Source organism: Sinocyclocheilus rhinocerous, unplaced genomic scaffold, assembly GCF_001515625.1.
Source record: "Sinocyclocheilus rhinocerous isolate Xijiao unplaced genomic scaffold, SAMN03320098_v1.1 scaffold809, whole genome shotgun sequence".
In the NCBI taxonomy this organism is placed as follows: Eukaryota; Metazoa; Chordata; class Actinopteri; order Cypriniformes; family Cyprinidae; genus Sinocyclocheilus; species Sinocyclocheilus rhinocerous.
The window spans coordinates 58703-73121 of record NW_015652299.1 but is presented as its reverse complement, the minus strand read 5'-3'; the positions used below and the strand labels follow the sequence as shown (position 1 = coordinate 73121).

Below are 14419 nucleotides of genomic sequence, written 5' to 3'. Positions count from 1 at the left end.
AAGATATGGGTGCCACTGTAAAAAAAAAAAAAAAAGGTAATATAATATGTGTGGGGGTGTATAATTATTAATAAAAGTTAAAATGATTAATGAGTAATGGTTTCTACGCCCTTGACCTCACACAAACACCAGCATTGTCCACAGAAAGGTTTATAAAACAGCCCTGAGACTGTCCTGTCATCATATTCATTTGGTAGGCAAAGCAATGATGTCATTTTTTGCCAACATACTTTACATCCAAACCTGCAGCACCAGTACAACAATAGCCATCACAAGACCCATACTGACAAACAAGACTCGATCTCGCTGTATATCTCTTTCACTGTTCTTTAAAACCGGCATATTGGTAAGGTAAACATTCAGAAGTACACAAAGCATAGCTTATTTTCTCACGTTTGATCTTGTTTGAAGGTTTATCAATGGCTCAGTGAGTTCTGAATAGAGCCATTGTAAACGGCTTTACTTATCTTGATTGAGTGCTAACCACCAATGAATGAAAAAGTAGTTTACGGAAGGAAATTATTCTCTTATCAGTCATAACACATCTATGCTGTCATGTAGTATTACAGTAAACTGAATATTTCAGAGGAGTACTCTTCAAACATCGGTCATCTTTTATTTAGTTTAATGATGCCGATATACAAATGTTTGGACACACTGATCCTCATGATCTTGAAAACCTTAAAAACCTTTTGATCTAAAGGCTTATGAGTAAATGCTTGACATTAGTTTTGTAGACAAATATAAATGATGCATTTCTTAAAAAAATTATAAAATAAATAAAAAATAATTAAAATAAAATTGTACTTTTTGGATGGATTAGATAGAGGAGTTCACATGCATGCTGAACACTTGCTGCCTGATTTCCTTTACTAAGCATATATATATATATATATATATATTTGCTTGTTCATTCATTCATTCATTCGTTCATTTGTTTAATTATTTTTATTTTACAGTTACATTTGTGCTATTTAATCGTTTTGAAAACTGTACTATTATTTCAAAATGTGTAAAAAAAAATGTAAATTAAAAAATGTAAGACCGGATGTTTTACCGAACAGAGCATTATGCATATTAATATATGTAGGTATAGGACACTATATGGGCTAAGGTCGTTTAAATATTCAGGCACAAAAGAATGGAATATGCTGCCTATGAATACCAAGGTATTAACAGATTGTGAGGGTTTCAGAATAAGCGTGAAGAGACCCTTGTTTTAGATTTTAGATGTTTTTAGATAAGATGATTTAAATGTATAAGGAATTGTTTGATCTGTTTGTTATTTTTATGGGTGTGAGGTAATTTTTATTTATTTTTTTTATGATTTTTTGGCTAGGATTTTCTTCTTTTCTCTTTTAAAAGCAAGGACCACAATGGAAATATGTTAATGCAACTTGATTGTGTTATCCTTGACAAGAAACTTGTAACAGTGTATTGCTACTTTTTAGGTCAAATAAACTCAAACTCAAACTCAATGTAAAATAATAAAAAAAAAAAAAATAGCAAGAACTATTTCAAATCTAACAATGATTTATTTTGTTACTTGCAAAAAAACCAACCTTTATGTATTTCACTCAAATACATTACTCATTCATCTCATTAAATTGATAAGCTGTGACAACAAAGTGATTTATTAGTAATGTGGATTAGTATGGCAGGCAAGAATAACTCACAGTTTCCACTGGTAGACGGTGACGGCTGGGTTGGCGTCTGCATTGCACGTCAGCTTTACATCTTGACGATTCAGGTACCAGTTCCCATCAAATCCCTCGATTTTTACCTCTGGCTCATCTATATAAAAGCAAAAAAAATGTCTTCAGGCAGGGGCTCAGATGGCTTTTCTGGGTCACATGACTTGACGATGGGTGCTTGTCATAATACTGATTAATGGCCTGGGCTCATTGCTAAAAGGTCAAGAGTTTATTTCTTAAGCGATTGGGAGAAGGGCCAACAAGTGAAGGGTTACTGAGACTACAACCACCACTGTGCCCTTTAGCTACCCACTTAGCCACAAGCTGCTCCAGGGCAACTATTCCAGAAATTGGCCTAATTGGATAAGAACCTCAGCTAAATGCCAAATTTCAATTCATTACAGCACAATTTTTCTATTAATGATGATATTAAAATGCACTGCATACTTGATGGTACTGGTCAGCAATTTCTATGTCTCTTCAGATTTATTCTTAATTGCTTTCATAAGCATGTATAAGGCTGAGCAAATTAAATTTGGAAATGTTATACCAAAGGGTAACTTGATTAACAAAACACTCAAAGTAAATCAAGAATCAGGACGAGTGATTCTCTGTGAACTTACCGCTGCTCTAAACATGGCCTTTCACACAAACAAGCGCACCGTAAGAACAATATATTCTATAGCGTAGTGTGGGAGAATGGGTGGATTTCCTCTATCAGTGTGCTGTACGGAGGCTGCAGTACTGCTCTAAACTATATAAAAGCAAAAAAAATGTCTTCAGGCAGGGGCTCAGATGGCTTTTCTGGGTCACATGACTTGACGATGGGTGCTTGTCATAATACTGATTAATGGCCTGGGCTCATTGCTAAAAGGTCAAGAGTTTATTTCTTAAGCGATTGGGAGAAGGGCCAACAAGTGAAGGGTTACTGAGACTACAACCACCACTGTGCCCTTTAGCTACCCACTTAGCCACAAGCTGCTCCAGGGCAACTATTCCAGAAATTGGCCTAATTGGATAAGAACCTCAGCTAAATGCCAAATTTCAATTCATTACAGCACAATTTTTCTATTAATGATGATATTAAAATGCACTGCATACTTGATGGTACTGGTCAGCAATTTCTATGTCTCTTCAGATTTATTCTTAATTGCTTTCATAAGCATGTATAAGGCCGAGCAAATTAAATTTGGAAATGTTATACCAAAGGGTAACTTGATTAACAAAACACTCAAAGTAAATCAAGAATCAGGACGAGTGATTCTCTGTGAACTTACCGCTGCTCTAAACATGGCCTTTCACACAAACAAGCGCACCGTAAGAACAATATATTCTATAGCGTAGTGTGGGAGAATGGGTGGATTTCCTCTATCAGTGTGCTGTACGGAGGCTGTAGTACTGCTCTAAACTGCCCTAAACAATAGCTGATAACAACAGCGGCTGAGACAGGCCAGTGACACATCTCTTCCTGCTCCGAACCTCCTCCGCAGAACTTGCGTAACAGTACAGCATAAATGCTAACATCTTATTAGATTTGTATGCATTGTTTAGACATTCTTTGACATTCCAGTGGGGTTTTATATAAATATGTCACTAATTAGACAAGTCAGATGGATCGTCAGCTCATCAGCTCAATCATTAAATCAGTTGAATTAAATCTGAACTTTGAGAAAATACTCTATTTTAATATATTTTAAAATGTTATTTATTCCTGTGATGGCAAAGCTGGTTTTTTTTGGCAGTCTTTTTGGCAGTCTTTAGTGTCACATTTTACATTTATTACAATTATTAATAATGGTTCTTGATATCAATGCTGAAAACTTTCTTTAATGATTCTTTAATGAATAGAAAGTTCAATGAACAGCATTTATTTAAAAACAAAAATATTCTGTACCATTATAAATGCCTTCCCTGTCTTTTTATTTTTATCAATTTAATGCATCCTTGATTAATACAATTTATGATTTCTTCTCTATTAAATACCAAACAGCAAAAACTGATTTCAACGTTGACAATAATAAGAACTGTTTCTTAAGCAGTAAATCAGTATATTAAAATTATTCTGATAGATCATGTAACACTGAAGACAGGAGTAATGATGCTGAACATTCAGCTTTATCACAGGAATACATTTTTAAAATATATTAAAGCAGAAAACAGTTCTTTGAAATTGTAATAATTTTTCACAGTATTGCTGTTTTACTGAATTTTTGATCAAATAGATGCTTAAATCCTTGGTGAGCATAAGAGACTTCATTCAAAAACATTTAATATTATCCCAAACTTTTTAATGGTAGAATATGTTATACATACCTATCAATGTAATTTATTTTTTTTAATGTTGGAGTTTGAAAGACACGAAGAAAAACTTACACTGAACATTGAGTATGACGCTGTCAGTAAAGCGGTCTGTACGGTAGGTGACGATGCAGGTCAGCTTTTGACGGTGGGTCTCGCGGCTGGGCAACACGATGTAGTTGCTGCGCACGGTCACGGTGCCATTTGGATTGCGCGTTTCCTGAAACGTGGCTTCACCCTTCAGAGTGGTGTCCCATTTGATGATGCTGGGAGGTTTGCCGTTAGCCGACATGCAGGTGGCCACAGGCATCTTGCGTTTCGGCATCCTTGCCACAATGGTGGGTGAAGTCAAGGTCATCTTGGTCACTGGCCGTGCTGGAAGAAAGAAGTAAGCAGTAAAAAAACAAGAAAAGAAACACTGTAATATACTAAAGTACTGTGTGAACAGGAGCAACAAATGTGCCCTTGAGAAGCTGTGAAGTAAAAAAAAAAAAAAAAGTTTCTTTTTCTCACTGATCCAGCGCCTCTAACACTAATCTCGCCGTTCTGAAAAGTCATTTTTTCCCCGTCAGTATAAATCAAGCAGTTCACTAATGTATTTTTCCCCTAACCCGTGTTCAAAGCGAAAGCATCAGTCAAGCACTCAAATAACAGATGTAGAAACCACTCGTTTCTCGCAGTGCCCAAAGTCATCCAATCTCGATCCTTTATGGGCTGCCAATTAGCAATTAACAGGCCCGCATCAAAAGGGAAGATGTGTGTTTATGTGAGTGCATGGCAAAGAGTGCTGATAGCAGGACTGAGGTTTGTGTCGAGGGTTGATATGACATGAAGAGGCTCTTTGAAAACATTGAGCTGGTTATCTCCATTCATGTTGCCAGTGTTCTCAGAGGACGCATGTGAACGTGATATACAAAATGGGCTTGGGAGTTAACAAGCCACACTAGTGTTAAAAAAAATTCTTTCTTTCTTTCTTTCTTTCTTTTAATTTGACAGTTTTTTTATTTCATGAATTATAAGCTTTTCATCAACACACAAACCCCATTTAGGGAAACCCTGATCTATTGTATAGCATCAGAAGATCTGGATATGTACTACTTTTACAGTGTTAATGGTCTTTTTGGGTATACAACACCATCCACTTTTGTTGTCAAAGAGCAGCTTGGACATTCTGCTTAACCTCGGATTTTGCGTTTCAAGGAAGTAAGAAAATAATACAATGTTGGATTCCTTTAATAAAATGATAGCTTATCTTCACTTGTGTGTGTAGCGAAAACATGCATGAATGCATTATATCTGAAGGTCGAGGCTAGGGTGTAGCTCTTTCTGTTGTGCTGAGCACTGATCAATACATTTCAAGCGTAGTGAAGGCTTTAACCAAGCACCTCACAGACCTGGAGTGGTCAAGGGCAAAGGTGATTTTTCTGAAGGGCTTGCAGGGTTATGAATAAAATATTGCTGAAACAACATCCATTTACACCTTACTATCTGCTAACCATGACGACACCTTTAATCAAAAATCTCTCACCATGTCAGTGCTAAGAGTGCGGAGAATATTCAAGAAAATGACACCTATTTCTGTGCTGTCCGCCACGGTGTTATATGTGTGCAGAGAACTTGCTGCTCAGTGCAAACCAGTGCTTTGGCACTGCACTGCATTTTTTTTTTCTTTAACTGTTCGTAATTTACTGTTTATTTTTTTATTTATTACATTCAATGCAAATTTTTGTATCAAAAATATTACATAAATTGTACCATTTAATGTGAATAACTCTATGCATAGCTATTCTTACACACATTTTAGCATGGGATATAAATGTTTTTTGAACAAATTACACAATTTGATCTGCTTGTTATTTGTGAATGAGGCCCACTGTCACATTAATTTGACAATTTCAGAATTATTTCATGAATGACATACACAGAAATGTATTCTGCTCATGTTTCATGAATGAGGCCCATTGATGCTCTGTGAATGCATTCTTTTCACAGGAGAACAGCACTATATATGTACGGTCTCAGCTGCCAGTATGGTGGTCTTACCAAAGACGGTGAGGTTGACCATATTCTCCCTGTTGCCTGCTGGGAAGGTGGTGTACTCGCAGATGTAGGCCGCCTCATCAGATAGCCGTAGGTTGCTGAACACAATGGTGGTATCCTCAAGAGTAGAAGGGGACCTCTGGCGCACAGCAGGATGCTTGAAGCTCACACGGTCTTTGAAAGGGGGCAGCACTGATACTCCCAAGTCTGGGTTAGCGGTGGCGACGTTTTGTTTGGTGCCATTTATCAGCTTTTGCCAGGTGACCTGAGAGATCTTCACTGGTGGCTTACCGTTGATGAAGACACATCGCAGTTCGACCGTGTCACCCACGAATCCAGACTTACTGGGGTCCGTCTGCACCGACTGCCCATTCCCCGCTGCAGAAAGACAAGGACATTACAAACAAGTCAACCAATCCGTGCTAAGAATGATTGTTAATGCACTACATTTTGCAATACTTTGGTAATTTACCAATATTAAAACCAAATTTCTTTTAAGGTGACAGTCACCAATATCATGTGTAAATAACTAACCCTAACCCTAAACCGAACCCTAACCCTATAGTAAGTATATGCATTTAATTAAGATTACCTAGTACTGTGTAATTACATTGTAACAACATCACCTTAAAATAAAACGTAACCAAAATATTTATTTAAATTAATTAATAGCATACGGAATCTCTCCATGTGTTTTGGTATTTATTTCGAATATGCATCACGGAAACTATCAACCCTAACAGAAGTCACAACAGCTCATTGACTCGACTCGGGCTTTCACGCTACAGTCGAGTGCGTCAAAACAGCTAGCATGCCAATTCAACAAGAGTACTTCAAACGCCACCTTAGTCGACAAACTGGACTAATTACAAGCATGGCAGTGATGTTTACAGGCAGCATTAGGTCTCCAAGAGCTCCGGATGTAGACTTTCCCCGCATGTGTAATGATGGTGGATCCCCCCACCCCGACTCTGATCCTGACTGCCAACCCTCCCACACCACTCCATCCTAATTATTTCTCATTGGTAAACTTGGTGACAGCCTCAAGCACCTATTAATGGAAACAATGTGGGATCCAGTGTGAGTGTGCCCACAATGATGGCACTTGAATTAAGCTACAATAAACCAGGCAGGCAATTAGTAGTAAATGAATGGGTTTTCTATGTTTTCCCTGCAACGGCTTTCAGGAGTATCTGTCACGTAGAAGATGAATCCACTGCCCCCAGTTAAAACAATAGTGGTTTTGTCTCTCAACCCTGAATACGGCATGCCCAACAGTCAAATGTGTCTTGTTTTGGCAGACCCTTGGCCTTTTGTCTCCCTGGTGACCTTCTTTTACCCCCTCCAGCTGAGAATGATGTGTCAACACTCACACCCCTCCTTCTCACCCCTTCCTTTTCTCTAAAGCTATTACTCATACTTTTGTTTAACTACCCCCTTTACCTCACCCCCTGCGTTTCATTCATATTTTCTTTGTCTTCACTTCCTTAACACCTGACCAGACAATCGGCTCTTCTTACATATCAACCCTGCATATGCTTCCTCGGAAGGGCTATGCATCCATGAGCACTTTCAGTTCCTGTTTAGCTCTAGAGAGGCCATTCATAACAGAAGCTTTCCTGACCTGTGAATAACTCTGAGGCAAACGTGTCCCTTGAGGGTCCATGAGTTCTGTTGTCTTTAACAAACCTGTCGTAAGAGACCCAGAGTAGATATATTTCTCCTCGCCGTGAGGTGCTGTGCTGTCCTGTTGGTCTTGCTTCCTGCACAAACATATACTAAACCACATACCTTCACCTCCCTCTTTCCCCCACTCCCTCTCTCTTTCTCTCTCTCTCGCTTATTTATGACTGGCAAAACAGGTAATTACCTCCTACAGAGAGACCTTAGCAAAGAGGAAGTAACTCTGAACTACTGTGCTTAATCACGCCACTCATAAAAGTTGGAAATACTGCAGGGGAAAACAAAACCAAGGGAAACTGTGGGTCATTTGACCAAATGCGTTCCATTTGCATCCCTCATATAAATATACAAAACTTTGCTATAATAATGACATCATCGTTCTTTTAAGAAGTGAACGTTCGAGCACGACTTTAGTATTTCATCTTATATTTTGTTCATGTGTCATCTTAAAATGGCAACATTACCATTAGGGGTGCAACGGTTCTCGGTAAAAAATCAAATGACATTGTATGTTACAATTGTAAACTTAAACTGTGAACCTTTAAAGCAGGGTTTAAAATATGGTATTTTTATAAAATACATTTTATACATATACATTTAACTAAAGGATTCTTTAATTTTTCCCCCTTTACTCGTACTGCACAAAAAGTGGTTCAATAACATTGAATGTTACAGGGACTGATTATTGCAAATGCAGATCCCACTGTGTTCTGGTTAAATAATTTGTATTTATTTATTGCTAAGGTTTGCATATGGTGGTGTGTTCTTAATGACAGCTTTCCTAAAAATATATTCTATTCCTAAAATAAGAAATATCCCAATATATCGCCTTGCTTACAGTATCGCAATGTATCGCAACATATCGCATCGCTACCCCTGTATCGTGATACGTATCGTATCGCCAGATTCGTGCCAATACACAGCCCTAATTTAAATGGTACATTTTGAAAATGAGACAATAATGGACAATTTTGAAGAGTCTAAGGTGAATTGCTGATTGGGGATCTGATATGAGTATTTGTAAGCCATTTTATGAATAGTTGAAATACTGGTTTGAGCTCAGGCCTATGGGTGACATCAGTCATGAGAGTTCAACAAGTATGGGCAAGTGTTTAAATTCTACATTTAGGACTTACAGGCATTTGAAAGATAATCTGGGAAAAGTTAAACTTGAGAAGACACTGATTAGTCTAAAAGTAAACTATGTCTCATGACCAGCGGGGTTGAAACTAGCCACACATTTAGAGAGAAAGCGAGAGAAGCAGGCAAGATATGCACTGTTCATTCAATGCACACAGAAATATATGTCTTGTGTGTGTGTGTGTGTGTGTGTGTGTGTGTGTGTGTGTGTGTGCGTGTGCACGAGCGTGCGTGCGTGTTTGCAAGTGTATGAAAGTTGAAAAAAAAAAAAAAGACGGTTCAAAGTTGCTAATGCACAAACCTGAAAGCAAGACATTCAAGATTTCAGAGAACGCATGGTACCGACGTCGAATAGAAAGAAATAAACTCTTATCACTGAGGAACTTTCTTCTTTCTCATGCAGTGTTACACTGGAAGTTTCAGGTTTGTTTTGCAGGAACATGAAAGTTAAAAAAATTTTGCCATGAATTCAGCTGTGTTAACCACCTATAAATGGTTTAAAGTAGATATTTACACTTTATTCAGAGTGAAGCCCATCCAAAAGTTGTCATCACAATGATGTTACTGGTGTTCAGTGTTGGGGAGTAACTAGTTACATGTAACGAGGTTATGTAATTTAATTACAAAATAAATGTAATTGTAATCAGTTACAGTTACTAAGAAAAAATGTGTAATTAAATTACAGTTACTTATGAAAATGTTAACGATTACAAATGGGATTTCATTTGAATATTTACACAAATCCACATACAGATTTAATTGATTTCTTTCCCAAATTGCACTGATTACTCTGAGACATACGGCCCTTTAATTTTATTTGCCATTCGATAATTAAATCTCTAATAAATCATGAATCGGTTAGTCGTGACTTGCAATGCTTCGGCTCACGCGCTCCCCGCGCCTCCGCCGAACGGTTTAGATCAGAGTAATCAATGCGAGAGAGAGAATGGAGTGGACTGTGGAAGCGCACAGGTGGAGCAGAGAAGCAAAACTACTGTTCAGGGTTTCAAGTGCAGGTCAGTTTCATCTGTAAATATGGCACTACTGTAAGGTTAACCCTGCATGGTGTAAATGTTTGAAAATGATTAACAGTTGCAAATAAACATTCATTAGAAATTTATAAAATTAATCACTTTACTATATTATATATTACTATAATAAAGTAATTGAAAAAGTTACACTACTATTACATTTTAAATATGGTAACTTGTAATCTTTAACCTATTACATTTCCAAAGTAACCTTCCCAACACTGCTGGTGTTCACTTACTGGTCCAAGTCATAAGAGACCCCCTAACCCTAAGTATGAAAATCAATTGTGATGCTATCCTTAGCAAACACAGGAGGGGACCAGCTGGTGATGTGTCAGGTTTTTATTTTTAACCGATGTACACCAAACCCTTCATTTCTCATTTATTCTGGTATGCATGTACGGATGAGATATTTTTGACCAGAGTGTATAGACCCATCAGCAGGCACTGTGAAACGACAGATTGATTGACTAATCGAGTTTGACAGAAAGACAGCTGGCAACCTCTGTACAGCTACCTTGGGGAACACCTGTGTCCTTGTACCCCTTGGTTTGACCCTGTTTCCACTGGTATTTGCTACTGTGACAGGGTTGAAACAAGAGGAAATGTCTCGTGAAGTACCAATGCGATTTACAGTTTGCCAACATCAGTAAGAAAAACAAACCAATCTAGGGGGGAAAGCGTTTGAAATATAGGCCTAGTTCACTTCAGCTGCATGGAGATGTTGTTAGTGGGGGAATAGGAGAAGTAGCAGGGAGACTATATTCTGCTAACTCCCTCCTCTGAGTCATCCACTTAGACCACCACAAATAAAGATCAGTCCTCGCTTTTGAGGGAGTTGTGAGAGAGGGGTAATTATACGGCTCCAGAACCCAAATCCTCACACTGAGGGACCCAAAGCCTCTGGGCCCCCTGACCCCATTTTCCACCTCTTCTTCCTCCACCTCAGGGCTGAAGGGGTCTTCCAAAGAAAGTAGGAGATAGAGAGTAATTATAGCCAGCACAGTGGAGATGAACAATGGAGGGCAATCAGAGGGAAAACTTGAGAATATAAGCACTTCTGTACACAATAAATGAAGTTACGTTGCTACGAAACAGAATCAAGGGCAACCAGACTGCGAGAGAGCGTTGTCGTTGGCACAATGGTGCCCTCGAAAGCACAACAAAAAAAGTTGAGTAAGACGATCACTTGCAGACATCTGAATAACGATGAGAGTGAAGTAACACACCGCAGAACAAATCTCGAGGTCTTAAAGTATCATCCAGTGGGTCTGACAAACACACCCAAGGGTGGTGTTCAGACAACATGGACTCTGCTTCTTTTTCCAGGTCTCTTACCTGGACTACATGCAGAAACTCATAATGTGGAGGGAAATAATTGCATAGATCTTACCGTGAGGCATATATGAGCAAGTCAGAGGAGGCTAAAGCCTTTCACAATCCCCATTGTTCAAGGCATGTTAACAAAATCTAATTTAGTTACGTTTTATCCACCCATTATGTCTCAGAGAAAGAGCATAAGACAAGTCCAACGTATGTGTGATTAGTCCTTCAACTTTCAGTAATCTGGCAAGACTGTGAGCATGTAGGTGGAAGTCAAGGATGAATGTGGTTTTCCTACTAGAGGGTCTACTCTGAGGCCGACTTTGTTTTGCTAGCCTGACCACTGACCAGGAACCTCCGGAAAAATGAAATATTTAAAATACATACACTGCACACTAAGCCTAATTTGCCTTGAGCAAATCCATAAAGCCTTCTTTACGCACTAACCATACAGTAGGTGGCACACACACCTAAGATGAAATATTCTCCGAACCTACAGGTGCCAGTGGTGAGCAAATATCAGCTGAACCAGCAAAAAAACAGCAGTAAGAAGTATCTTGCCAAACTTTACATTTACCTACCCAGGTAAAAAGAAAGTTCACTGGTATTTGGTCAAACGGTCATGAGGTTGAAGGAGGCCTTCGGATATTGTCTTGGATAACGGGGGGCCTTCAAGTCAAAAAGGTTCAGAACCACTGTTTTAGTGTATAAAAGGTAACTGCTGTTGTTTCCAGGCCTACTTCTCACAATGGAATCACAGAATCTGCCCTATTCACTCTCACACGTGGACCATGAGGCTGGGGTGGGGGTGCAACTAGGACGCCTCCTGTAACATGTAGCATCAGTGCGGAGGCACACTCCAAACAGAGCTACCATTCTCTGGGACGGTAGCCTGACCGGATCCGCATCTCTCCCCGGGCATGAGGCACAACACTGTGCTTCAGTGGTGGGGGTGCAACTAGGACGCCTCCTGTAACATGTAGCATCAGTGCGGAGGCACACTCCAAACAGAGCTACCATTCTCTGGGACGGTAGCCTGACCGGATCCGCATCTCTCCCCGGGCATGAGGCACAACACTGGACCTGCTTCAGGCCTCCCAGAAAAAAAAAAAATTATGGCATTCGGCCCATCTCATTAAGAAAACCGCAGAAAGGCTTGTTTAGAGAGTCTACAAAATACGCCCCATTGTGTGTGGGTAATCTAATAGCAATCCAGGTCCTTCAGTTAGGAAAAAAGAAGAGCTCAGCTTCGGTGAGGACACTAATATGTTTATGTGCTAGAGAGTGATGATACGGTGCCTGCCAGCACATCCCGCTCACGCTGTGGGCGCATTACGATGCTATATCAAGTTAGCAGCTAAAAACAGAGAAGAGACTGCGACGGTGGAGTTCAAGAGTAACTCTAAAATCAATGAGGAGAATGTGATGAATCCTACAGCCGGCTATGCACGTACGGCTCGTTCTAGTGTGTTTGTTTTTGAGTGTGTGCGCATTTCTGCAGACGTGCTGCCTCTCTTCTAAACATGGCTATTTGATTCTTGTTTTACCAGCTACCCTCATCTACTGTGTCAGCCTTAGCTAATATTTACCTTCAGCAGAAACCTGCTGCAACATATGGTCAGCACTCCGGCTTTCACTTGCGCTCTGCTCTTGCCCCTTTCTCCATTAGCGCTCAAACTTTACACACATTTCCCCTAAATATCGCTTTTCCTGATAGACCATCTACCATCTGCTTGATTGAGGCGGTGTATTTACCTGAACCAACTTGCTATACAGGAAGTTATAACGATTCTGTATACTCTGTTTGTCAAACAGTTTGGTACATAGCATCAACATGCCCTTAGGGTACCGTTCCCAACAGCTCCAGACCGATTAACAGAGATAGTTTAAAGAGGAATCATGCTATTTTTGAAAACTGGATGGGAAATATTGCAACACTCAGAAACAGGGTTGTTGTAGTAAACAAAAACAGAAACTAAAAGTAAATAAATAAATAAATTAAAAAATGAAAACGGGAAATAAACAAACAAACCTGATTCAACAAATAAAAATGATAATGGTACCTCAAATATTAAAATAACATTGCTCAGAAAAGAAAGGCATGCACAATATTATAGCACTGTCAATATACAATATACAATACAAATACAGCGATTATTATTCATGTTATGGCTGGTAACCAATAAAATGCAGATATTAAAATTCTATACTTTGTCTACATTTTATTACTTTTTGTTATATATGACTTGATACGATTATGATTATAATACGATTATGTCAATAACAAATTTAAATAAATTGTTTAAAAGTCACATGTGAATTTAGGCAGCACAACATTATAATGCATAGCATGAAAAATGCATGAATATGTTAATTTTGACAATTGATAAAAATTGCAAACAGTTCTTACATTATTAACTTTAAGTCAGCTGTAGCTATCGGCAAATGTAAATATTAAATTAAATTAAAAACAGTTTACAGCCCGATTTCAGCTAAAGAGGATAACATTTTTGTGAAATTTTAGTAGTAATGTGCCATATGTTTTTTTTTTTTTTTGTTTTTTTTTAAGCGTAGGCTTAGCAAACAGCTTTTGGCCTTTACTCATTCAAGCAGATAGAAGCTGCTCTTGCATAACTTAAAAAAAAAAACGCAGAGGGTATTATCAAGATGGCCGCCAAGTTGAATGACTTGCTCAAAAGGACATTGCCCTCATCTAAAGAAGGCACTGATTATACAACCATATGCTGCTTTCTTCCATATTTGACTATGCAGCCAACCCCACATGGCACAAGTCCGGTGCGATGTAGGAAGGAGCGTACAGGCCCACGCTGCTTCTCCCCTGAGAGTGGTTTGAAGGCGTTGTGAAAATGTCAAGGAGACGCATCAGCATACCTGTGTTCTGCTCTTTCTTCTCCATCACTCTTTTTTACACACTGATTCATCTTTCGCAGCTCGGCCTGCCAGCTCTTCCACTACATTTTTATATACACAATCCAACAGCAGGATAGATGATGTAATACACAAGCATACAGGCTTTGAATCTGTTATTTGACAGGCATATTGCACCCTTTATAAAGGTCACAGGATGCAGCACAAACTTTAAAAATTTGTTGCCTCATGCAAACACAATCCAAATAATAAATTTTTTTATACTAGTGTCTTGCTGGATAAGATTGCGGAAATTATTTTTTTTTTTTGAGACCAGCACAA

General features: G+C 38.8%; 1 protein-coding gene across 1 annotated transcript in view; it reads right to left on the bottom strand.

The window, feature by feature from the left end:
- The window catches only part of LOC107714521 (nectin-1-like), a 193300-nt gene that overhangs the window by 167929 nt on the left and 10952 nt on the right, over window positions 1-14419 (bottom strand). Inside the window, exons 2-4 of the mRNA XM_016520374.1 lie at window positions 6036-6410; window positions 4068-4367; window positions 1677-1794 (exon numbers count right to left, since the gene is read on the bottom strand). Of these exons, the coding sequence (XP_016375860.1) occupies window positions 1677-1794; window positions 4068-4367; window positions 6036-6410 (793 nt within the window). The remainder of the gene's footprint in view (window positions 1-1676; window positions 1795-4067; window positions 4368-6035; window positions 6411-14419) is intronic.